The following is a 24203-nucleotide window of genomic DNA, read 5'->3' on the forward strand; positions in this document are numbered from 1 at the left end:
TGCGGCATCTGCGTCACGATTTCCGACCGTCCAACAGGCCAGTGCCACCGTTACAACCCGCTCCTCCGCCCCCGTCGGTGAAAAGTCCGCCCGCCATGGCCGACCTACATGAGCAACAACAACAGGTCAACATCCCCTCGCTGGTGGTGATACTGGTTCTCTCGGGCCTGATAATACGGTACCTCTTCTTTTCGCCGGCGTCGTCGGGGACAGGGACGCCGTCGTCGGGGACAGGGACGCCGTCGTCATCGCGAGGAGGAACGCGGAATGACCAGGCGGCGCTCATGAGGTCGAGGGAGGTGGCGGCCGAGAGGATCCTGCAAATGTTCCCCCAGGTAGATAGGCGGGCGGTGCTGTGGGATCTGCAGCGGACGGGGGGAAATATCACGGCGACAACCGAGAGGATTTTGAGGGGGAGGTTGGAGACGGTGAGTTCTCCTTTGCTTTCCTTTCTGTTTCTGTATGTTGCTACGTGCGTGCTGTGGTGTTTATTGTCGTTGTTACGGCTAGCTAAAGCGTTACATTGTTATAGCCCCCGGTAACATTCCAGCCGCCTCCGCCTCCCGACAGTGAGAATAACAGAGCGGCCGGGCAGGGGTCTAAGCCCGCTGATCAACCCACCCACCCGGATCTCATTACGCGATACAACCTGAAGGATAAGCTGAACGCGCCGGCGGCGGAGTCGGGAAGTGGCGGGGCGGAACCCAATGGTAAGGGCAGCGGCAAGGGGTGGAGCACAAACCGTGACGAAAGACAGTCGTTGTTGCAGAAGCGGAGAGATCAGATGATTCTCGAGGCGAGGAGGAAGATGGAGGCCAAGATTGCTGCAGAAAGGGCTGCAGGCGGGAGTTGAGTGGCTAATCTGGCGGTCGACCTTCACCTGAGCCTAGGGCTGAGGAAGTCCGTTGGTGGGACGTATACGGGGGCATACACATACGATTGTTTTATTATGTGGGGGATGACGGTGAAACTTGGCTAGTCGCCCGGGCTTTCAGTGCATGGAGAAGGCAGCGGGTCTGTAAGGTCAGTGTAAGCGCGTATAGAATGATAAACTAATCTTGGGATTTATGATGCTGGAATGCGGAAACAAGTCGCGTACTTTGACCATTATGCTCCGACACCTGGTATGGAAATACCTCGCACCCTCCAGGGACGCATTCAGCTGTATCTTCGCCTCTATCAGCAATGTACTAATAGAAGTACAAAGGATCCTTAGGACATGGTTCTGGCTTCCGAGTGCTCGAACGGAACGCCCCACATTTTGGCATTGATAAGATAACAACTTTCACATGCTTTGAACGATCTCGGATACCGTCGCTTCGCGATGTGCACTGTGGCGACACATTCACGGCCAAAAATAAAAAAAAAAAAAAAAAAAAAAAACATGCCTATCCACTGTCAGTCTAACTGGCACTGGGCGGTTGGAAGGTAAAGCGCCGTCTTTGCATTCCTTCCTTGCGTGACAAGCTGTCGAATATATTGGAGAAACACATGGTTGCCTCCACCATTGTTGGAATCCGGTGACGGCTCTCTCCCCCTCTCGTTCTGACCCCAGGTCTTCTAGACTCCTAACCAGACGCTGCCGTTGGATTCCGCGGGCCTACCCGATCTATCCTCGTACCGGGCCATAGATGCGGCTAAAAGCTGAAGCCCCGTGATGCGGGTTCCATCCGAGCGCAGCGTGCATTTGTCCCTTCCTTCACCATCGACGCCGTGTGTTTACGGTGAACTCGAGTTCTGGCCGGACAGATATTGCCATTCTATAGGCGCCGACTCAATCTCGCGCGAGGACGACCCAGCCATGAACGCCACATACTGTGTTGCCGACGAGGGAGTCGAATTCAAGCAATGGCGGACTGTCCGCAATATAGTGGACTCGGTGCTGCCCGCCCCCCTCCAGAGCCGCATCCGCCTGATGTCCTCGAGCGGTGCTTCTAAGCCGACACGCTGCGCGGCACGGCCAATGCGTCCGCTGGCGACGCGCTCGCTATCTGCCGACGAGGCAGATATGGTAGCCGCCCGGCGGCCGGACCAGCCGGCCATTCCCGATAGCCACGCTGCCGTTACCGCCTTCAACGGCGGCAAGTGGTTTGCTTCTACGGTCGCCTCGGCCGCGGCAATTTGGGTACCGTCACCTGGCGGATCGTCGGGGGTCGACTGGAAATCCGGCAGCCAAGGTCTGGGCCCCTCGACACTGGGCATCAAGAGGGCGCTAAATTAATGCTCATCCGACAGGTCTCGAACTCATTTTGAACTCTGGTCGCGAATATGTCGACAGTCGGAGCGCAGACTACAACGCTGGGTTCGAGCGGGCGGCCTACATCAATGGCGCTCAATACGTGCTCCAGGGCCTTCCGCGGGACCTCGAGCCTACCGAGGTTGCCATGCTCCACCGCGCATTGCCCCCGGCCATGGCGGCGTCGGCGTATCTTCCTGCCGCAGGGGGCGGACAACAGGCCGCAAGCACGCCGGGGAACCGCAACTGGGTGCATGCCATCGCCCTCTGCTGGCTCTGGTGCGTCTCGACACTGATTGCTTGGTTAGGGCCTCAGCTCGTGCGCTACGGCCACAAGGCGATACAGTTGGAGCAAGAACATAAATACCTGACCCGAACACTGGCGGCTGCCATCCGGCTTATTTACGAAATAGTCCGATGGGCGGGCGACAGCAAGCCTGGTCGGGTCTTGTCCTTTGCTATTGAGTATACCTCGCAGGGCGTCTACAGCGCCATACAGGAGTTTGCCGAAGGAAACATCGACCAAGGACGGGCCTGGGGCCAAGAATAGGGATATGAGGGGTTGAGAGCAGGCGTTGTCCCAACCTTCGGGCTCGTTAAGAGTGGCCTTGGCGAGCAGCGAGGGACGATCGGCTTGCCTGGCTGAACTAGCAACTCGGAAGAGGCTGTGGCTATCTGGTAGACGGAGACAATCCCGGAAACTGTACATATGCCCGAGGAATCGGCAGAGTTTAGAAATCGGAGGTGGAAGGGACATACCCTGAGTTTTCCCACGGTTCCGTGTCCCGCTAAGACGCCAAATGCCGCCGCCTCTTGACACGAACGCGGGATCCCCCAGTGGGGCCCGCCCCAGAAAAATTGGCTGCGCGCTAAACCGCGCTAGCGACGATAAGATAAGCAGCTCGCTGTCGATTGATCCTGTTGCTGGAAATTTTCTCGCCGTTCCCCTTCCCATCTCCAGAGGGTCGGTCTTCGAGAATATCACCTCGCCGCCATCCACCACAACGCCCGTTCTCTCATCCATCTCGACCCTCGCTTCCAAGTACTACTGGGCCAGATCAATTGACTGACGATCTCTCAACGCGGCGTGTCGGATAGCCTTGGCCGCTATGATGAAGACGAGCCTCCTGCGGCACGCGGCCGCCTGCCGCGTCGCCTTCGCAGCACGCCCTGTTCAGATTGCATTCAGATCTTCCTCGGCCGCCCTCGGTCGCTCTATTCCCTCGCGAAGCATTGGGGCGCCACGCCTCCCTGTGCGCTCCCTGCTCCGATTCTACTCGAGCGAGTCTGCGGCCTCCGAGTTGCCGGACCAGCAGGGTCAGAAGCCAATCACTCGATTCAAGGACCTCGAATCCCTTGGAGTGCATAGCCAGATTGTCAATGCCATCACCCGAGGTATGGGATATGATACGATGACGGATGTCCAGTCTGCAACCATCAACCCTGCTCTTGCCGGGAAGGATGTGTAAGTCGGCTCATTTTTCGTGCTCGAACGTCGTGTATAAAGAGAATAGGAAAAACACTAACAGCCGCTTCAGCGTTGCGCAGGCGAAAACGGGTACCGGTAAGACGCTGGCATTCCTGGTTCCTATTATCCAGAGGATCATCGCCGATCAGCCAAAACTCGCATATCGAGCCAGGGAGGGCGCGCGGTCGGATGACATCCGGGCCATTATCCTTTCGCCAACTCGCGAGCTTGCCGAGCAGATCGGCGTGGAAGCAAGGAAACTCTGCGCCGGCACTGGGGTCATTGTCCAGACCGCCGTTGGCGGTACTCAGAAGAGGGAGATGCTGCGCAGGACGCGCATGATGGGCTGCCATTTGATGGTGGCCACTCCCGGCCGCCTGCACGACCTTCTCTCGGATGCGTCAACCGGGATCGATGCCCCCAATCTTCAGGCCTTGGTGCTGGACGAGGCGGATCGGATGCTAGACGTTGGCTTCTCGACCGAGCTTGAAGCCATCCTCTCGTTCCTCCCACAGCGGTCTGACGTTCCCCGCCAAACCCTTCTCTACTCGGCAACCATGCCCAAGAACGTGGTCGGCCTGGCGCGGAAGTTCATTGACGCGTCCAACTTCGAGTTCGTCCAGACGATCAAGGCCGACGAGGCCCCAACGCACGAGAGGGTGCCGCAGTTTATTTTGCCTTGCAAGGGCTATGAGAACATGGCCCCGACACTGCTGGAGCTGATCCGTCGCGACGTCAAGAAATCGCTTGAGAACCCTGAGCAGCATCCGTTCAAGGCCATCGTATTCCTGCCCACCACATCAGCCGTTGTGACCTACTCGTCCATCTTCCGCCGCATCAAATACAACGACCGGTTGATCCCGAGAGTCTGGGACATCCATTCCAAGCTCACCCAGCAGCAGCGGACCCGCAACGCGACCGAGTTTAGAGGCTCGGCATCTGGTATTCTCTTCTCGTCTGACGTCACGGCTAGAGGCATGGACTTCCCCAACGTGACCCACGTCATCCAGGTTCATCTGCCAGTTGACCGGGAGCACTATATCCACCGCATTGGGCGGACCGGGCGAGCCGGGAAGGAAGGCCAAGCGTGGCTGATAGTGTCCGACAATGAGGTCCCGGTTGCGAGGGAGCGGCTCCCCGGCTTGCCAATCCAGCGAGCCACGGGTTTCGAGAGCGCCGCTGTCGAGGCTACCAGCGTGTCTGATCTCCCGCAAACGTTTGAGGATGTTCTGGGCGCCGCCAAGAAGTTGCCGTACGAACTTCTCAGCTCCATGTATACGTCGTATCTGGGAGGCGCCGCCAGAGGCATGGATAAAAACGACCTAGTGGCGGACCTCAACAACATGGCGAAGATTTCTTGGGGGTTGGAGGAGCCGCCAGCTGTCCCACAGAAGATGGCTAACCTACTGGGATATGTCCAGGGCCTCCGAGTCCAAGAGAGCCATCCTGTCCGCCAGCACCGTGGCGGTATGGGCTTCCGGGACGGCTCGGGCTTCAGAGGCCGCGGCGGTGGCCGCGATTCCCAGGACGGCTTTGCTATGCTCGAGCGGAGTTCCCGGGAATACGACCAATCTCGCGGGAGGAGGCAGCGTGCGACCCCTAGTTTCTAAACCCCCGGACCTCATGAATCAGGCGTCAACGTGCGTGTGGGTCCTCTTTATGAACGTCTGCCAACGGGCTTACTTGGGCGCTGGGACACTGTATGATAGCATATTCTTGGCCTTGTCTTTTTTTTTGTTTTTCTTTCCGGCGCCGCCATTTCCTCATGATGGGCGAAACGCAACAGAGGAGTTGCAGGAGGGTGTGGGGGCCGGGAAAACGGATTTGGGAAGCGAAACCAAGGCCCGAAAGGGAAGCAAAAGCCTAAATGAAGGGTTGTATATCATTGACTAAAGGAGTTGGCTGGTTCGGGTTTAGAAATGGGGCATCGCGCGTTGTTTGTCAGTTGCCTTTTGCTGTCGGGCTTCGGGGAAGATCGTTTCTGGACTTGGCCGGGCTGTTTCGCGGGTAATGGGCAGCCACTCATCTCTCATCTCTCTCAACCTCTATCGTCTGTACGTGTACATATACTTTTTTGGGGTTTTATTCCTTTATCTATTCATTAGTACACCGTTTAGTATTGAGGAGTTGTACAATAGACTGTAATGAAGCGAGCCCCCTCGACATTATTCCCGGTCGTTCTCGACGTGGAAACTGCAAGATCTAGATATTCGTCGTGTCAATACGGGCCAAGCAGGCTCATTACTACTACTCTACAGATGGTATTTGCGGAGCAAGACCGTTCCAAAAAGAAAGGTCTCCTCGCGTTCCCGGGCAACATTGGCCTCCCTGTTCCTTCAAACGATCGCTGCTCAGTTTGCTTCTAACCATCACGACACCCTGTCATCATGCTTCCAAAGACCCTTTCTTATATCATGACCTTTCCAAACCCATGGCGCCGCCGGACGCTCTTCTCTTCTGCTGCTTCTTCTCCGGCGGGGGTATCATTTCCTATTTTCCTTTCACTACACACAACCGTAGACTGGCATAATTCTCGGGGAGCCTTCTTAGGTCTCGAGGCTGGGCCTGGCAAAACGAAGAAAGGTTACGTAGAGAGGGTAGAACTTAGTTAGGAGGAGTGAGAGACGGGACGCAATCAATCACCCACGGAGCAGCGTATGCGCATCCCAGACCAGCACGCGCTGGTCCCAGCCCACCGAGGCGAGCCACCCGCCCGTGCCGAACAGACACCAGTCGACGCCTGTGGCAAACTCTGAGTGCCGGTTCATGACGCCGAGCTGGGTGCCCATGGGGACGACGGTGCCCCCGGGTTGCAGAGGCGAAGGCCCAGGCGGCGGCAGCCCGTCCGACCACACGCGCACCGTCATGTCGTAGCTGGCGCTCGCCAGCACGTCGCTCGCGTGCGGGCTCCACGCGAGCCGGCGCACCGCGTACTCGTGCCCCACCATGGCCGAGAGTGGACCCCCGTTGGGGTTGCGCACGTCAAAGGTGCGGATGTGGCGGTCAACGCCGCCCGTAGCGACGATCGCGTCGCGGTACTTGTTCCAGTCGTGCGTGAGAATCTCGGCGGGAATGCCGTAGAGCGTCTCGCCGTTGGCGAGGACCGGCCGCTGGCTGACGGGCCCCGAGGGGGTTCCGTGCGCTGGAATGACGGTGGTGAGGTGGTATTTGGCCGAGACCGGCGTGCGCAGGTCGAAGATGCGGATGTGCGAATCCGAGGAGACGCACGAGATGATACTGGGGTTGGTCGGGGAGAAGCAGGCCGAATAGGTGCAGTTCCCGACAGGCAGTGTTTTGAGGGCCGATGGGCGTGATGGGGACCACTAGGCAAGAGAGCAACAAAACTGCGTTAGTCGCTGAGGGCAAACCACGGCAGCCAGTCAGGGGACCCGCTCACAATCTTGATGGTGCCGTCCCAGGAACTTGAGAGGAAGCTGTCTTTGGCAATTGGGTTCCAGCACACGGAAAATACCTCGCGCTTGTGCTCGTTGAAGCTCATGACGGGGAAGTCGCCAGCTGCCAAGTCAAACAGCTTGAGCGAGCCATCACCGCCGGCAACGACGAGCTGGTTCTCATTGATCTCGGACCAGGCCAGGTCGTAGAGGGCATCGTTGGTATCGAACGCCTTCTCGACCTGAATGCCCTGGGGGCCCAAACCGAGCACGAAGAGGCGGCCATTTCCCACGATGCCGTAGTTGGCCGATGCGGCAACGGCGAGTCGCGAGTCGTAGTAAGGCGAGTACTTGACCGCGTAGGGGTTGAAGCCCGGCGTGCGGAATTCCAGCATGGACGCCATGGCCTTCTGTGCCGTGTCGACGGCGTCGCTGGCGGTTTTTAGGCCAATCCGAAGTAAAGCGGCAATTCGAGGTCCGGGAATTGACTTGGTTGCCGGAAGGAGACGGTGGGGCAGCCGGGCCTCGGCTGTTTCTCAGGCGTGCCCGTGCCATTACCCCGCCATGATCCCCTGCCATTGCCATGGCCACTAGCAACTAGGGCGATCCCGTGACTGCGCTGCTCCTACGCGTCTTCTCGCACCCCACATTTTGCGCCCTTCGATTCCCCCTCGGCGACAAGACGCGTCAAGTGCACCCGTCGCCACCTGTTCCACTTTCCCGCCATCCTGTGTGACGGAGAGGACATGCAGCACCAAGTTTCCCACCTGGCTAGACTTGAACGGCTTTGCCGGCAAGCGTCACTGACATGGACGCCTTCGTGACGAGAAAGAAACGGAAATCCAGCCCAAAAGCAGCTGCTCAAGGCCAAGGCAGCACCGTCGAAGAGTCGACAGATGTCAAGTTGGCCATTCTGTCGTCTCTTTACCCGGAAATTGACCAGGAAGCCCTCCTCGACATTTTATTAGCCCATGATGGAGATGTTGACGCAACCACACAGGTGCTCAAGGCACCCCGTCTGACCAGGAGATCCGAAACCGGCAGCGCCGTAGCGTCGCAAACCTCGCTCCGGTCCTTTGCTATTAGCTCTGCCAGTTCGGACCCGTCTTCTTTATCTAACAAGAGGGCCAAGTTGCTCTCTCGAAAAGGGGCGACACTGCACTTGTATGATCCGCGGGACATCAGCGAGCATACCCCTTGCACCATCATCCACAACTTTCTGCCGGCCGAGGAAGCAAGCGCGCTGCTGGTTGAGTTACTGGAGGAATCAAAGTCGTTTGAGAAAATAACCTTCAAACTATTTGACAATGTCGTCTCCAGCCCGCACACCTCGGGCTTCTACGTGGGCAGCTACAAAGAACTACAGGAACAGAAGCACGAGTACGTGTACAACGGCTCAAGAATGACGGTGCGATTATCTCTGATTTGCTCGATTTATTTGTCATTTCCCTGACAGGAAAAGGCAGGATGTCCGAACCCTGACGCCGCAGCTGGAGATGGTCAAGGCACGCGTCCAGGAGGCGGTCAACCGGGAGATCCAGGAGCGCATCCGCACCCGCTACGGGGGAAAGAAGCTCAAGTACCAATCCCCGGAACCATGGTCTCCCAATGCCGCTTTTGTGAATTGCTACAACGGGCCTCAGGAAAGCGTCGGCTGGGTATGTCTCGACCCGCCGTTATCTTCTCCCCCTTCCCCCAACACCCCCCCAGGCATCTACCACAATATCCCTTCCTCCGCGAAGGAAGAAGAAACAAACAAACGGCAAACTAACCCAATCTGCGCTCGCATCGCACAGCATAGCGACCAACTAACCTATCTCGGCCCGCGGCCGGTAATTGGCTCCCTATCGCTGGGCGTAACCCGAGAATTCCGCGTCCGGCGCATCCTCCCCTCCTCCTCCACCTCTTCTTCCTCCTCCCCTTCAGACGATCAAGAGCAGCAGCAGCACAACCCCGACCTGGCAGGCCAGATTGCCATCCACCTCCCGCACAACTCACTCCTCGTCATGCACGCCGACATGCAGGAGGAATGGAAGCACAGCGTCTGTCCGGCGCAGGCCATCGACCCCCACCCGCTGGCGGGCAACCGGCGGATCAACATCACGTACCGTTACTACCGCGCCGGCTTCCACCCGCGGAACACGCCGCGCTGCCCGTGCGGGGTTGCCGCTGTGCTGCGGGTCGTGACCAAGAAGCGCGAAAACTGGGGCAGGTACTTTTGGATGTGCCACGCGGGAAACGTACCCGGCAAGGAGGCTTGCGAATTCTTTAGCTGGGCCGAGTTTGACGATGACGGGAATCCCCTAGGGCTTGCGCAGCAAGAACAGGGGGAAAGTCTCGGTGGTCAGCAGGAAGAGAAGCGTAACGAATGAGAAGATTTTTTTTTTTTTTTTTTTTTTTCTCTTCCCCCCTTCCTTAGTTCCTTGTGGGAAACTACCTCATTCTTTCACACAGTGGATGCCAACGGGCGTGGTAAAGACTGCCGACATCATATTGCTATCTTTACTGCCACCAGCCTGCCCAACCCCATCCTCTATCCTTTTCATTTTCCTTCATCTTCCCACTATCATCCCGTCCTCTAGCCACAACTGCATGATCTGCTTTTTCAGTCCGAACTTCTCTCTCGGTCCGCATATCTACCACCGACGCAGGGGTGTGTGCAAAAATTGCTCGATCACCCCCTACTGACCGCCTACCCCTGGGTAGCGTCCGTTGCCTCTCCGTCTCTGCCCGTGCCGTGACCTGCACGTTGCTACTTTCCATACTGCCGAAACTCTTCCTCTTTTGGCTCTTCAAGGCCGGTGGCGACGATGACGTCGGCCCCACGGCAGAGCACGATGGGGCGAGCAGCGTGGACGATGCCCGCCGCACCCTGCTTAGCCGGTGGCTGATGCGGCGGGCTAGCAGAGCCATATCCCCGCCTCCCGAACCCTTCCGCTTCTCGGCCCCGACACTCTTTGCCGCGTCGTGGCCGACGGGGCTTGGGCCCGCATCATAGTCCGGAGTCCCCTCTGTCCGGTGTCCCGGGTGCTGTTGCTGGGGTGGGCTCCATGGTGAGGATACTGATACGTGTTTTAAGCTCGCCCGTCGCTTTGGAATGGGCGGGGAGGGACGGATCGTCGCTTCTAGATTGTTAGGATTCAGCAGCCGCTCCAATTTGTTAGAGCCTCGTTCTCCTCGTCTCTCTTCCGAGGCAACCGAGGCGGGCGAGTACTCAAGTATTGCTGGCGGGGACAGTGCACTCGTCTTCCTGCTCGAGATTGGCCGGGAGCTGGTTACCCGCTGCATCACCTCGCATGCGCGTTTGATCCCCCAGTGCGAGGCGACAATCTCGAACAGCTCGTTCAGCTGTGGTGCGCGGACGTGCCGAGACCATGGCGAAGCGAAATCGTGGCGCTTGATGGTTGCGACAGCCGTGGTCTGGATAGTTGTTTGCACACTAGCGACGCTGTCTAGCGGCGGGAGGGCATCCGCCCCGGCCGTTGTTCGCGCCCGCTCCTGCGGGAAGCCTGAGTGGCGGTATGTGACGCGGATTTCGAGGTACTCAGTCGTGGCGCCGCTGAGGCGATATTCGAGATCCTCCATCAGCTCATCAGAGCTTTGACGGGTATGGCGGCACTCGCGCGGAGAGCGCCCAGGTAAAAGGCTAACTTGTACCATAAAGAGGATGCAAGCTCCCGGATATAACGTTGTTATTCGCGGCTGTTTGCTTTTTTTCGTTTTCCTTTTTTTTTTTTTTTTTTTTTTCCGCGGTTAGGTCGGGGTGCGGGCAAGGGACCAGGGGATTGGACGCACTTAGAACGTGATGTGTCATCTAGCACTTCCGTGATGATACTTTTGGCGGAAGGTGATATCTCGACCGATACATCATACAAGTAGCCGTACCGTGAGAGCTCTACAAGGGCTGGTCACTTATCTGTTGAATATGTTGTAAGTGGCATACTTTACTCACCGGATGAAGAAGGCTTGCGCCTAAGACCCACGAGCCATTCGCAATACGTATCATGCCGTTGCTGTTTACCCAGAATGTTGGCCGGGCACACTACGGTCGACAGCTGCACCGCTGCCCAGAGAGCATTAACACCCTCGTTAAGAGCCTTGTACTCAGGGGTCACGATGATCCGTGGGACAAGCACGGACGAGTCGGCGAGGCATGGCTCACAAAGGGGGGCCGAGGGGCTGCCGTGGCTGGTCGATTCGGGTCCCCGACTGACCGCCGCCGCGGTCTCTGTGTCGTACGGCGGCAGCTGCGGGATTACTCCCCTCACATTCCGCAGTGGGGAAGGCTGTTGGCAGCGGTCCGCAGGTGTAACTGGGAAAGATGGACTCACCCCTCTCCAGGAACTTTCACGATCCGCACTCCCACCCAGGATGCTCCGTTGGGCTGGGAGCAACAGGCTCCGTCTCGTCAACGGAGAGGATGCGTGTAACATACAGCTCTTCGGTTGGCGTGATTCCCGCCCTGGTGCGGATCGCTGATGTTTGAGGGCGGTGGGGTCAGGCAGCAGGGTAGCTGGCTGGACTGCGTGGCGTAAGCAGACTGCATCATCCTACGCGGCTCAAAACGGGCATGATCCCAACCGTCTGCACTCTTTCCGTCTCTGCGCTCGTACCCGCAGCCAACAGCCCTAGAGCCAACACAGCCGTCACGGTTCCCCCTCCTCTTCGGAATAGCCAAGGTCCTCTTACCCCCGGGCGGTTCTGGCGGGCTGGCGGTTCCTGTATCCGAGGCATCGCTCCCAGAGCTGCAGCAGCGGGAATTCCGGCTGACCCGGCTCCGTTGGTGCAAGACTGATCGCTTTGCAATATACAGCGGCCTCGGCACGTCGCTGCAGGACGAGTTGTCGGGGTAGCCGGTGATACCTGCCGTGGCCCTCAGATGCCGCTTATTTCGAGCGTCGGCAGCCATGCTTTAGCGGTGGTTATACGGCGATGTTTGAATCGCTGGATGTGGACAATCGGCGCCGCCTGGTGTGCATACGCGAGGGAAACTAATCCGTATCAGGAGCGGTGCATGCGTGGAGATGACGAGAAAGCTATCGGCGTTGCGAAAGGGTATCTACTGCGTACAACTTCCTAACCATGCCGGTAGAGCGATGTGGGTAGCATTGAACGTCTGTAAGTAGAAAAACTCTGCGGAACCGAGATGAGAGAGACATCAACTCCTGCTCCAAAGGAAGGTACACAAGGGTAGGAGGGTACGGGGAGAGGGGGGGGAGGCGGGGGGAGGAGGGTCGGCTCGGTAGGGTAGCATCCCCCGCCTTCCCACCCCCCCGACCAAAAGGTTACGGTATCCGAGAAGGGGCTACCCCGGCTAGTGTCCAAGCACAGGGCTCCAGCATGATCCTTAGGCGGCTGCGCCAAGCGTACGGAGCAGGTTCGCCTTTGCTCCCTCGACTTCAGCGTCATCCATGCTGAGAAAGTTGATCTGCATGTCATCGTTAGCGATCCTGCATCCTCACCCTCTAAAATGCGCCATGTAAGATGGAAAACGTACCACTTCATCAGCTGCCCCAGCATTCCCGTACAACACGCCCTCCGACAGGCTGGCCGCAATCCCCCTTTTCACTCTCTCCTCCCAGACCCCCTCCCAATTCCACTCCCCTGGTCGTCTTGCCGCCGGCTCCCCCTGGGCCTCGCCAGTACTACTAGTACCCTGTCCGGCAGGATTCTCGGCTACTGAGCCCGGCAATGCCTTATTGTTGGCCGCCGCAGCCGCCTGCCTCCGGTGCGTCCGCCAAGCATGCCAGGCCCCCGGGTTCCCTGCCGCCTCAAGCGGCACCGAATCCAGCATGTCCTCGTCATCAAACGTGCTGCGGATATACCTCAGCACCTCGTACGTCGACACGTCCCTCCTTCGAGTCTGCGCAAAGCCCGGCGTGGTCGTGGTAGCCGACGATGAGGCGACCGACGCTCCCGACATGGCCGAGCCGGGCGTCACCGCCCCGGTCCCGGTAGCCGTGACCACTGCTGATCTCGGCGGTGGCGTCATCATCACGGCAGCCTCGGCGCCGCTGCTCCCTCTCCTCTTGGTAGCCCCTTCCATCGGTGCCTCCCTCGTCGCCGTCGCCGTCGCCGTTGCCCGAGCTCTTGATCCCCTCCCGAACCACCCCGGAAACCCGTGCCTCAGACTGAACCCCCCCGGTGGCAGCCTCTCATCGTCGCTGGCACTCACCGTGCCGCCGTCTTGCACATCAGTCGAGTACATGTAGGTCGTGAGCGGCGTGATGAGGGGGTGGAACATGTCGGTCGAGAAGGTGACGAGCGGGGGGAGAGAAGGGTATGTATCCGGAAAGGATATGTAGAAGCGCATGATGGCTGTTGCGTAGGGGCCTGTTCAAGTCGAGAAGCAGAGCAGTTGGTCCGCGGTTAGTTTTATATACGTCGCCTGGACTTGGACTTTTATGTAGCCGTTTGACCGAGTGAAGTGGGCGGGACGGTGTGTGGGATAAGGTGGGCAGGAGACAGATACAGAGATGGAGAGACGGCAATGGTGATAGAAGAAACGGACCTTTGCGCACAAACATCACGCCCGACCAGAGGCTTGGGTCGCCCGGCGTCAGGCTAACGTAGATGCCGTGGGGGCATGCTTGTTTAAGGCCGGCGCTAGCGATGACGTGTAAGCAAACATCGACGATATAAGAAGTGAGGTAGATAAGTAGGCACTGAATTCGGGATATACGTACAACTCGGCGAGCAGGTGCTGTCGCTTCACGGCGGGCAAACTGCCCATTTTCGCGGCTGCGGGGAGAGTCATTTGGATTTCAGTCCGCGATACGGCGCCGACACTCTACTAGAAGCGTAAATAAAGTGAGACGGGTTTACATGAGCACGATGAGCATGGTGGTAAGAGCTGCAAATCTAGACTGCTCGCCCTGCATGTGAGAGTTGCGACACCAAGGTTTATGCGTCGGTACAGCACTGAGCACCCCAAACCCTGACTCGGTGAGGGCAAACATATAGGGTTAGGGTTACTCGTTGCCAAGCGCTTCATCGCCTCGAGCCACTTTTTGCGGCAGACATATAGGACAGTGCAAGCGATGGGGCTGAGACACACATTCGCACCGGGTTCTTTTGTGCTCCCGTAACCGAGGTTGGCTTCTATTCGCTCCTCCACAGCGGGTGTGTGCTATAGCGCTACGCAATGTGCTCCGCACCTATGTTATCGTCCGCAGTGACACCTCCCCAACCGCTCTTGTTGGGACACCCTCCGTACGCCACCTCCCCAAACCGAAGATCGTCGTGCCAGATTGGGGAACCGGCGTTGCACACCTAGTCAGACATCGGCACACTTTCTCGCCAATTTCGCCCGTTCCCGTCGGGGGGGGAGTGGGGGGCGGGGGGCAAGGAGGGCACCCGGAGACCGGCAATGTCTTGCCTCACTTTTCTCGGAACTGTTTCCTAGGCAGAAGTACCCTGCCCCCCTTGTGGCTTGGATGCAAGGCGGGCTTCAATCTTGGCTCTTTCCTGTTCCCGAAGCTGAGCCAGCTCGTCCTTGGACGCGTCGTAGCGAGCAGTGAGCTGATTAAACGGGTTCTCGGGGCTCTTCTCAAACTCCTTCTTGATCTTCTCCTTCTTTTGGTTCAGCCGTAGGCCGACGCCGCTACCGTCGTCCTCCATCTCTTTGAGGCGTCGCTCCTCGAACTGGGCTAGGGCCGCCTTGTACCGCCTCTCAGGATGCTTGTCAATTTTCGCGTCGGACGATGCTGTCAGTGACAGTGCGTCCAGGGCGTTGTCGATGCCGGATGCGTTCAGCGCCGACAGGGAGCCGCCGCCGCCGCCGCCGTCGCCGCCGTCGAGCTGCGACAGGTCCAGACCCCTGGTCTTCCTGACCGCCGCCTTGGAATTCTTGGGCGCGGATCGTCCGGGGTTGTTCTTCTCCTCTTCGGCTAGCATCGCGTCCCGCTCCGCCTTCTTGCGAGCCTGCTCTGCCTTTTTCGCCGCTTCGGCCTCCCTAGTTGCGTGACGCAGGAGGTCAGCACTCGTCACCCTATCACTGCATGCGTACCGAATCTCGCACGGGTCTGGTAGGTAGGTGTGCTGGCTAGCTAAGGTAGGTGGATGGTAGCTTTGGGGGAAGTGAAGGGAGCATCTCTCGCCAGCCACGGCTATGCCGTACATGCAGCAGCAGGGCAGGGGGCACCCGTCGCGATGACAGAATCGCATGCCGCATGCCGTACGCACACCGCAGGCCCCTGCCCATCGCACAGAGGATGGCCGGCCAGGCTGGCCCCCGAAGGGTGTCCGCAGCAAAGCCCCTCCGAAAGACAGAAAGGGTAAGACCGGGAGAAAGAAGTAAGTGGAGGATGGCGGACTCACTTTTTGGCATTGGACTTGGCTCCCTTCTCCCACTTGGCCGCTTCGGCAACCTCTCGCTCAGCTTCAGCCGCCGCCGCTTTTTTCGCTGCGGCTTCGGCCTTGCGGGCGTTGCCCGCTGCCTTCTTGCTATTGCCTTCGGCCCCGCCTTTCTTGGCCGCCATGGTTGTTGCGGGCCTGTGCGATGTGCAGTTAAGCTGCGGATCCCCGGCCTGCCCGAGAGTTTATCTCGCAGTTAATGAGCTGATCTGCTGACAGAACCAAAGAGTGCGTGCGTCTGGGCGTGATAGAAATGGAACATGTATCGAAGAATCGGCGCCTTGCAGATGGTGGGTAGCGAGACCTGATTGTATCGCTTTATGGCTTCATGGCGGGGTTGATTGTGCGGAGCTTGGAGCGCGCATAACAGGAGGGTGGGGTCGAACTTGCTGACGATGAAATACTTGTTTGGGAAGCGACTTCTCTCGAGTCAGCTCAACCATCACATGCCCTATATCCTCGATGGACATACCCAATGAAGCTGGGTGCATCTAAACTCGAACGTTGTGCTAGTTCATTCGTTGATTGTTTTTTTTATTCCTCTTTTTTTTTTTTTTTTTTTTTTTTTTTTTTTCCTTCTTTTTTTCCCTTCCCACACTCCCCACCTTCTCTTTAGTCTCTTCTTAAATTCTCCCTTGCATAGGTATGTAGAACGTCTAGCAGGGCAACCTGCCATGGCAGCAAGTAGATTGGAGCATATGCCAACTGGGAGCAGCGAATAAATCAAGAGCCGGGCTACATATCTTTGTCCTGGCAAGCATTCGTCGGCGCGTTCCCTTCCTAGAGTGGGATCTCTGTTCCCGAGGCAAAAGGTTTCCATCAGTGCCTCATCCGGATAGCTGCAGGCGAGGCTGTCCCTGCCCCTCCTTATCTGGACTCGTATTGCTTCTGTTTCTTTGCTTCGGTCCTGACTGGTGATGATTGGGTCTTCTTGCTGCCCACAGCAGCTTCCCCGTGTCAACGGTTTCGATACTTGCTGACACTCGGGCAATCCTGACAAAATGCCGACTCGCGTCTTTTCCGTCCAAGGGAAACGAAGTACTCCAACGGCCCGCATCTGGGCCGATCCCAGAGCCAGTTTATTTAGTTTGCTTCCGCTGCCGGCCCAGGCTTGGCACCCAGAGAGTCGAATGAGGTACCTGGGTTGTTCGTTGACTCTTGTCGGTGAGTTGCATTCACCCCTGCGACTGGGATTGTTGCTGCATGAGACACGTATTACCGGCCATTGGCCCTCCCACCGGGGGAGCATCGCGGCGTCCATCTGCACCCGCCACAATGCAAAAGGCTGTAAACCAGTATGTGCTCAGACTTGCTATCCCCGGCGAACTGCATCCTCGGAGTAAACCTTGCCGGTTTTATTGGGGCTTGCAGGTCAACTGGAGGAGCAAGTCCGGGGGTGCTTCAGTGTTGTTATCCGGCCGTTTGCCTGGACCGACAGGGTTGCTGGGGAGGCCCGGACCGTTGATGTTGCACAGGATGGAGAAGAGGGCCATAAACTTGCGGCATAAGCCCCGGGAATGCATGACTGTCTCGGTCGGTCGCAACGAGCGCTAGATTTCGAGACCAACACTCTCCAATTATGTTTTGCCTGCCCTTTCGATGCCCGTGACTTCAGAGCACAATCGTCAAGAGCCAAGCCTCGCTGGATCCTGACCGAGCCGGTGGCTTGTCCCGCAAGAGCTAAGCAAGCCGAACGGGAAGAGGTGCTGCCGCCGAACCTCGGCGTTTTATTGTCGCGCTCCAGGCCTCGCCTCTGGGCATCTCGCTGATGGTGACCTTGGAGCTGACTGGTGGCGAGGGGCGCTCTTCTGACTGGATACGGCTTGGCTGTGTTGATGGTCGTCGTTAGCATGCGGCCTGCCGTTATCGATAGTAATTCGCGAGGCTGGCTTATGTTGCATGATATTGTAGTGTAATGAGGCCGGTGACGGGATCCCGGCTCGCACCCTGGTCGCCGAATCGATTCCCCAGGCCGCATCCATAAACCGAGTATCATACCTCGTCAAGGGTGACATTGCCGGCCAATATGAGAGAGTCAACCACGGAGCGCCCCGCCTTCCGCTACTTCGAGAATATGGCGTGTCCAAAGTGGTCAGCAGGGCATTCCGGTGGCTCTCACGGCGTACTCGTCGAGAGGGGATAGACAGCTCGGTGGGACCCTCTCCGAGCGCCAACTGAAGGCTATCCCGTCAAGTAGCTGTAATTAGATGCATGCAGGAGCATCCTGTTCCGGTTTGCCAGCTCAGTGAGGCATCCGGCGCCGACTACTTTTAGCGGTTGGAAATACCCTGAGATGCTTGACCCAGTGTGGGGCGGAACTGGCGTGTTTGAGAACAGCGTTTTGTTAAAGCGAGCCATCGTAGCTCTGGTCGTTTGTCCGAGGTGGTCCCGATATGCTCTCTGATGGCGAGACGACATGTGTTGGAATCTGGGCTGTCCAGAGAGGGCGTTGATCTAGCCTATACTCGGCAAGGGCTTGTCGATCTGAACCAAAATACCCACTGCGGCCCGGAAACTGTAATGATTACTGTGTCGACAACTTCGCACAGGCCGGACCGGTTGGGCGTGGAAGCGAAATGGAGACATGATAGGCCCGTCTGCCTGTGTGACGTGAGGTGTAATTATGGGTGTGATAAGCCATTGCAGACGCGTCTCGCCCGACCTCCCGCGCCATCAAGGAGGTTGAGGTTGCCCGTCGTGCCCAGGTAACCTCTAACAGTTGCATGAGACCTCTCAAAGAAGTGTCCCGCACCAAGGCTGCATGACCGGTCAAGACGCAGCAGTCCCAGAAGAAACAGCTCAACCGGGCTCAGACGTAATGTGATTGCTTTTGACCAACTTGCGGAGGTGGATCCGGCCGGGAGCGCGTACCTCTCGATCGCTGCGCCTTCGTCGTCCGCCGTTTCGGGTTTGATGGATGCCCCTCCCTTTCCCGTCACAGTTCTCTTTCCACCATGTTATTTACTCGGTCCCGTTTCTAGCAGCTGGGGTCGGCCAACATGCGCCCCTCCTGTGCATGCTTAGCCGGCAGCCGTGGGTCGCGACCTTACAACACGAGACTCCTGAAGAAACCACGCACCGAAGCCTGCGTCTGACCGGGCGGCGTACACGCATGACGGACCTCTTGTGTCCGTGCTGTCGAGGGAAAGAGTAACCAGAGAGGAATGAAGCATTGATGCTTCAGCCTGCAGGATGGATGCAGTCTGACGGCGGCAACGGCAAGCCGGGGTCGGGTGGGCTTTTCGGGAGGCAGTTTGAAGCAACCTTGGCAAACGTCTTCTCTCAAATCGAGTCCCGTCGGAGACATGTCCGTACGCGGGCGAAATGCCGGGACCGACGGTTTTGGCTAGCCGGAACCCGCCGCTCGGGTGTGGCGGGTATGTACAGTACAGGCAACCTAATCGCCCGGGTCCCCAGCTTTCCATAGGTATCTTAGATAGGTAGGTAGCTTCCACCCAGAATCCGAACCGGTCGCGGAGCTCGGATTGTCTTGCATCGAAGGAAGCTAAGGGCCGACTTGCTCCATGTGCAGCACGGGAGACTAGACCTAGAAGGAATAGCACTAACTGCAGCTGCCCTGAAAGGCGTGCCAAGGACGCTGGCACTGCACGCCACAACCAACGACGATGAAGCGACCGGCTCTTTCGGGAGCCGTGATCAGACAGCTCAGCCCAAACCACGATCCTGGGTCAGATCAAGGTCGCCTGCAGTTTCAAAGCATGACGTCCTGCTTTTCGCGTTGCACAAAACATGTCGGGATACGCATGCGCCCTTCTGTACACACCCCCGGCTCCGTTTCCCGTCATCGCGATCTTGCGCTGTGAACCGAGGGCTTCTCAGCGGGCGACCTCGACTCTCGACAAAATACTTTTTGCATCTCATCGCGGATTGGCAACTAAACGCCCAAGCTTGATGCTGACGACAGGACGGGAGCAGCAACCGGGGAAGGTGGTTTGACCGAGCCGCTGAATGCGGGGGTGACACAGGATAGAGGGGGCGTGACGGCCCAGAAGCATCTGGAAGACGACGATGCTTGTGTTGTGCGGGAGGGCTCACGTTGCGCCAAGGCGCAGCAACACACCCGCGCCTCCCCGCGCCTCAGCCTTTTCAATGGGTAACTATGGGGGATGCGTTTGGCTGTGGTTAACCAAAATGACCCTTGCAGCCTGCATCTTCCCCGCCCTCATAAAGTTGAAAGTCCCGTCCTGGCGCAAGTCCGGTCTCCGGTGATCAGGTACCCGACAGTACCTCGCCAGGCTCACGTCATGTGTATCGATAAGGCGAAGGGATGTGTGATAACGACAAGGCCAGACCCGGTTGGCCAGTGGAAGCTGGAGTGACGCTGCTGACTTTCCGGCGGGCTACGAGCGCTGTACCCGGTAGGGATGTTGTACCGTACACAGTAAGCGCCCACAGAGAGACACGATCCATTGGTTGCGGTTGGTGTTGGGAAGCTTGTCCCGGACGGCTGGGCGACGGACGTGGGCGGTTAAATCTCGGGCTCGTCCGTAATGTTTATCGACAGTGACAGGACTCGGCCTTCTGCCTCCAATTGGCAATCCCCGTGCACGTATTACATACCATGTACCCTCGGTATACTGGATGCTGTCGAGTGGTTCCTTGGCCGCGAGAACGTGTCCCTCGAGTCAAGAAACGGACGCGCGGAGCCCTAGCGCTATCAACCTCGTGCGTGGGGGACGCCTTTGCTTATTGGCCAATTCTGACCCGAGCGCTTGGACCCGTCGTCCTGTTAATCAGCAACAAGTGATTTGAGCTTCGCCGTAGACCTACCTCTCTAGATTGACCAAGAAAGGGATAGCAGAAACAAGAAGCCTGGCGCAAAGCCAGGCCTTTTGGAGAGGGGCCGCGTAGTTGGCATCAGCGCTATGTTGGAATTCCCTCTCGATCTTGTTCCTTCGGAATGGTGGGAAGGCGGTGCCGTTTGAGTTCCATTCGCCGGGAACCACGCTCTGAAAAATGCCGATATGCCGTCAAAGTGGTGGTAGCATGCGGCGGTGGGGCTACCGGCCGTCTTTGATGGTGTCGGATTTGGGTATTGCCCAGCCTTTGCCCGGCTCTGGCGGATTGCCCGGACCCTCGGGATCACCCAATCTTCCACCCAAGACCTTGGCGTGATACGGTTCACCTTGGTTTACGTTGGGTGACTGGCTCAAGGTGTAGCCCCACCAGCCCCTCACAAGCACACGCCACATCCCTCTTCAAAAAAGTATGTACTTCACATTTCTTTCAGGTACCCCACCATCTCCACCCGCTGGCCCAGGGACACGTCTCGTTCACCCATTCGGCTCTCCCCCATGACCTTGCGGCGGGGACATTCAGCGTCCGTAAGAAGCCCAATAGGCCAACATTATTTCCCTCCGGCTAGCCGCCTTGAGCGGAGGGGGCTAAGGTAAGGGCGGGTTCACCCCCCTTCTATCCATGGCCAACCTTCTAGAAATTCTAGTTCACCCATAAAGCTGCACCATGATGATTTCATGCATACCGCCCCCGCACAAACTATCTACCGGAACACATTTTCTCGCCGCTAGAACCGGCAATGACTTCGCCGCCGCACGGTTAATCACTTCGGGTAGTGTGCTGGGGTTCACTGTAGCGGTGTAGTCCGCCTGGTTCTACGTGGTTCAAATTGACTGACAGCGAAAATCCCGCTGAGCCTCCTCCGCCCGAGTGCAGTGCAATGTAGATCGCGGTCCCTGGGAAGAAAAAATGCAACCGGGGGAAAAGGACACATGATTGCCAATGCATGCGTGCCTTGAAATGACGGGAGCTCGTAGCCAATGACGCCGAGAGCCAAGCACCTGACTTTCCATACTAGAAACCAAGCCACCCTATATCCAACCCTAACCCCATGTCTGTTCGGTTGATTTCTTCTCGCTTTTGCTCTAATGTTACTTCTCGCTCGCTGGGTTTCACTTAGCCGGGCAAGATCCGGTGACACCTCGGTCACTCCCACGTACATACAGTACTGATTCGAACAGGATGACGCCGCAATCTGCAGTGCTCTCCATTGGCAGAACCCAGACCTGGCGCGTTTTGAGATCCTAGTTTATCGCGCACGGGGTTCTGCAGGAATGCAACTTCTCGTGCGTTGATTGGTGCAGTAAAGCGAGCTGTGGCAGAAACCAACTCTCATGCTGCCCCCGGCCCGACAATCTGGTTGGGCTTCCAGGATGGGAACGCCATTTTTCTGGAAGCGAGCTGGCAAACAGGGGACCCTAGTCGATCGCAGCCCAGTCCTGTTGGATTGCCCGCGTCAGATCTCAGGGTCCATAACGAGACGCGGGCATCAATGGGATAATAACATTTCGTAAGGAGCAAGCAAATGCCTAGCTGAGGCCATGTTCGCTAAGTTACTGCTCTCTTGGGTCTTCACCCTACGCCAAACCGCCTGGGCCCCTTGTGCGTCCGGCGATCTCGGAGCATCTTCCAGTCGGATCGAACCGGTGTTTGACCGAGAGTATACGTATTTGAAACAAGACCAAGTGGGATGTTCAACGGCAGCCTCACGACACCTTTCGCCTCTCGATCCGGAGCTAATTTAGCGGATGGCAAGGGCCGCGGTACTAGAGGCGTATGCGCAAATTTGCGGGCGATGCGGCTGGGATTCCACAACACATTTGATGTCGGCGGGTCTGCCACATGGTCCCGCTCCTGTCGCCCAGCATCCACCGTTTCCATCCCCATGCTCTGGCACTAGTTCCGGTTGGCTTGCCACCAGGAATCTAGTCTTTTCCAGGAGAAAATATTTCCGCACACATGGGACGATCCAGCCATCGGTATCGCCAGACCGTCATATTTCCCCTTTCCATATCGGTCTGGGTAATTTCAGGGGCAGAGGACACCCATGTCCTCGTGTATGTCACGGACTTCACCGTACAGTAAGCTGGGATGCACTGTGTACACAAGGGGAATCATTCATTCACGTTGATTCCTGGGGGCCTTGCTTCCCTGGCACGCAGCCGGGATCTCGGCCAGCTTCCAAGAACTCGGTACCTGTAGGTCAAGTAAGGTTGAGATCTGAATGTTTTCTCAGATTTGATTATTACCTTCCCTGTCGAACTTAGACAAACGGACCAATGTCCCTCTAGAGACTTAGCGAATAGTGCTGAGAAGAAGCAAAGAGATAAACAACTTGCAGGGGCAGTTCGGCTCGGTATAGGCGGGTTCGTGTTTCCGGGCTCCGCGATTGCTCAACCACACCTTGGCAAACCCGACCACTCGGAACATCGCGAGTCGCAACCAATGCTGACCGATCCATGCCGTCACAATTGGCCTAGTTCCTGGCTTCCCAACGTATTCCCCCCTCCCCCTTTCTCCCCTTCTCGCCGCACCGGATCGGCATTCGATTCCCAAGCAAGCTTTTGACAGCCCCATCACCGCTGTGTACGAGGTTACTTTTGTCATCATGCGTAGAGGCCGATGCCCGGCGCTGAGGGACCTCTGATCTAATGAGTCAAAAGTCCCCCGTTTGCACATTTGCTCGGTTTCGGGACTAGAGTTGCTGGAATCGCGCCCCACGTCACACGAGCGATGCTGACATTTGGTCTGGATGGTGAAAACCCAGCGTCGACCAGGGATAGCTGAGAAATCTAGAGTCTTGTCGTGTGATTGACCTCTTGTGAGCCATTTTGGGCGTTGTTCTCGGAGTGTTTCTGACATTGGTCAGAAGGCGTACGAAGTACAGTACGTCAATACAGTACCTAAAAGTGGGCGTCTTTTGGCGCTTTCCGGGATGAAGCCGCTAACTCGACTTGCGTAAAACGCCTAGTCCTTCCAAAGAACCGAAGGAACAGACATACACTAGCTCCAACAAGCCAGGCGCTCGCTCGGATACTGATCTCAGATACGCATATTCAATGCCTGGATATGCGCGCAAGAATGCGATGTTCCTTGCCCGGGTTCCGTTCGTCACGATCGTCCACGTCTCACTCTTTGGCTCCGACCCATCACCGCCCTAGGCGATCCGGAAAAAACATCCAACCTCACACTTGATAGAGCTACGGGCATCTCGGGCCTTTTGCAAAACGATGCAGATGCGCCCACTGCGACCCTGCTCACGCGCCTCTCGCACTGGGCAACTACGCAGTAACGTTTAATTATGGCCTGCCGATTGCAGCAGCTGCCCTCGCCTGATTGCATTCGTGCGTGTCTGCCTGAACGACAAACCCGATACCCAGCCTCTGCACGTTCGGCCCGCCTCGGGCGGCTGGCGGTGGTGTGCGTGCGTGCGAGAGACTCTTGAGATCGAGCTTGGTTCCTGATCTTGATCTAACGTTGTCTCTTGCGTCAGTTCGGCTCCTCAGGCTTCCTGGTGGCTACTCTGATCTCCCCACTGGCCTCCGTCCCCACACCGGGCTGCTCTTCCCGCAATTCTCCGGCTACCCGCATTGTCAGCTACCTTGGGTATTCACCGCCTCTCGACTCGCTAGTGGCTTGTTGTCAGGGTCAGCAGCGTTCAACCCCCGCCAGTATCGTCGCCCATCGGACATCGTTGCCCACTGGGTTCTGGTGCAGGCGAGGCGCAACCCGCGCCTCGCGCACAGCTCTTCCTAGCATGAGCGCCCAAGGAAAAAGGTAGGATGCTGCATGTACAGGGTATTCATGCAGCCGTGCCGCGCTGGGCGATTGTGGTCACATTCAACTCGGTGCTAGGGAGGCTAATGGTGCGAGGCGGCGACGCCTCACTTCTTTTTTTGTTTCCAGTCCAGGGACAAACGCACGCTCACCCGCT

At 57.6% G+C, this 24203-nt stretch overlaps 8 protein-coding genes across 8 annotated transcripts; 4 read left to right on the forward strand and 4 right to left on the reverse strand.

Moving 5' to 3' along the window:
• Positions 1–95: 95 nt before the first annotated feature.
• MFIFM68171_09146 (uncharacterized protein) lies at positions 96–853 on the forward strand (the record flags this gene model as incomplete). The annotated part of the gene is made up of 2 exons (XM_071064565.1): positions 96–428; positions 533–853. 2 exons carry the CDS (start codon positions 96–98, stop codon positions 851–853), a joined length of 654 nt encoding a protein of 217 aa, XP_070920666.1.
• A 948-nt stretch (positions 854–1801) lies between these two features.
• Positions 1802–2786, forward strand: MFIFM68171_09147 (uncharacterized protein; the record flags this gene model as incomplete). The annotated part of the gene is made up of 2 exons (XM_071064566.1): positions 1802–2177; positions 2236–2786. 2 exons carry the CDS (start codon positions 1802–1804, stop codon positions 2784–2786), a joined length of 927 nt encoding a protein of 308 aa, XP_070920667.1.
• A 559-nt stretch (positions 2787–3345) lies between these two features.
• MFIFM68171_09148 (uncharacterized protein) lies at positions 3346–5314 on the forward strand (the record flags this gene model as incomplete). The annotated part of the gene is made up of 2 exons (XM_071064567.1): positions 3346–3701; positions 3775–5314. 2 exons carry the CDS (start codon positions 3346–3348, stop codon positions 5312–5314), a joined length of 1896 nt encoding a protein of 631 aa, XP_070920668.1.
• Positions 5315–6343: 1029 nt separating this feature from the next.
• Positions 6344–7500, reverse strand: PEX7 (peroxisomal targeting signal 2 receptor; the record flags this gene model as incomplete). Its single annotated transcript, XM_071064568.1, has 2 exons — positions 6344–7027; positions 7102–7500. 2 exons carry the CDS (start codon positions 7498–7500, stop codon positions 6344–6346), a joined length of 1083 nt encoding a protein of 360 aa, XP_070920669.1.
• A 404-nt stretch (positions 7501–7904) lies between these two features.
• Positions 7905–9468, forward strand: MFIFM68171_09150 (uncharacterized protein; the record flags this gene model as incomplete). The annotated part of the gene is made up of 3 exons (XM_071064569.1): positions 7905–8504; positions 8563–8754; positions 8893–9468. 3 exons carry the CDS (start codon positions 7905–7907, stop codon positions 9466–9468), a joined length of 1368 nt encoding a protein of 455 aa, XP_070920670.1.
• A 309-nt stretch (positions 9469–9777) lies between these two features.
• Positions 9778–12005, reverse strand: MFIFM68171_09151 (uncharacterized protein; the record flags this gene model as incomplete). Its single annotated transcript, XM_071064570.1, has 5 exons — positions 9778–9794; positions 9862–10694; positions 10892–10991; positions 11049–11382; positions 11532–12005. 5 exons carry the CDS (start codon positions 12003–12005, stop codon positions 9778–9780), a joined length of 1758 nt encoding a protein of 585 aa, XP_070920671.1.
• A 438-nt stretch (positions 12006–12443) lies between these two features.
• MFIFM68171_09152 (uncharacterized protein) lies at positions 12444–13853 on the reverse strand (the record flags this gene model as incomplete). Its single annotated transcript, XM_071064571.1, has 4 exons — positions 12444–12524; positions 12594–13429; positions 13608–13702; positions 13783–13853. 4 exons carry the CDS (start codon positions 13851–13853, stop codon positions 12444–12446), a joined length of 1083 nt encoding a protein of 360 aa, XP_070920672.1.
• A 644-nt stretch (positions 13854–14497) lies between these two features.
• MFIFM68171_09153 (uncharacterized protein) lies at positions 14498–15576 on the reverse strand (the record flags this gene model as incomplete). Its single annotated transcript, XM_071064572.1, has 2 exons — positions 14498–15050; positions 15416–15576. 2 exons carry the CDS (start codon positions 15574–15576, stop codon positions 14498–14500), a joined length of 714 nt encoding a protein of 237 aa, XP_070920673.1.
• Between the last annotated feature and the right edge of the window lie 8627 nt (positions 15577–24203).

This window comes from Madurella fahalii (genome assembly GCF_045866475.1).
Source record: "Madurella fahalii IFM 68171 DNA, scaffold_5, whole genome shotgun sequence".
Classification (NCBI taxonomy): Eukaryota; Fungi; Ascomycota; class Sordariomycetes; order Sordariales; genus Madurella; species Madurella fahalii.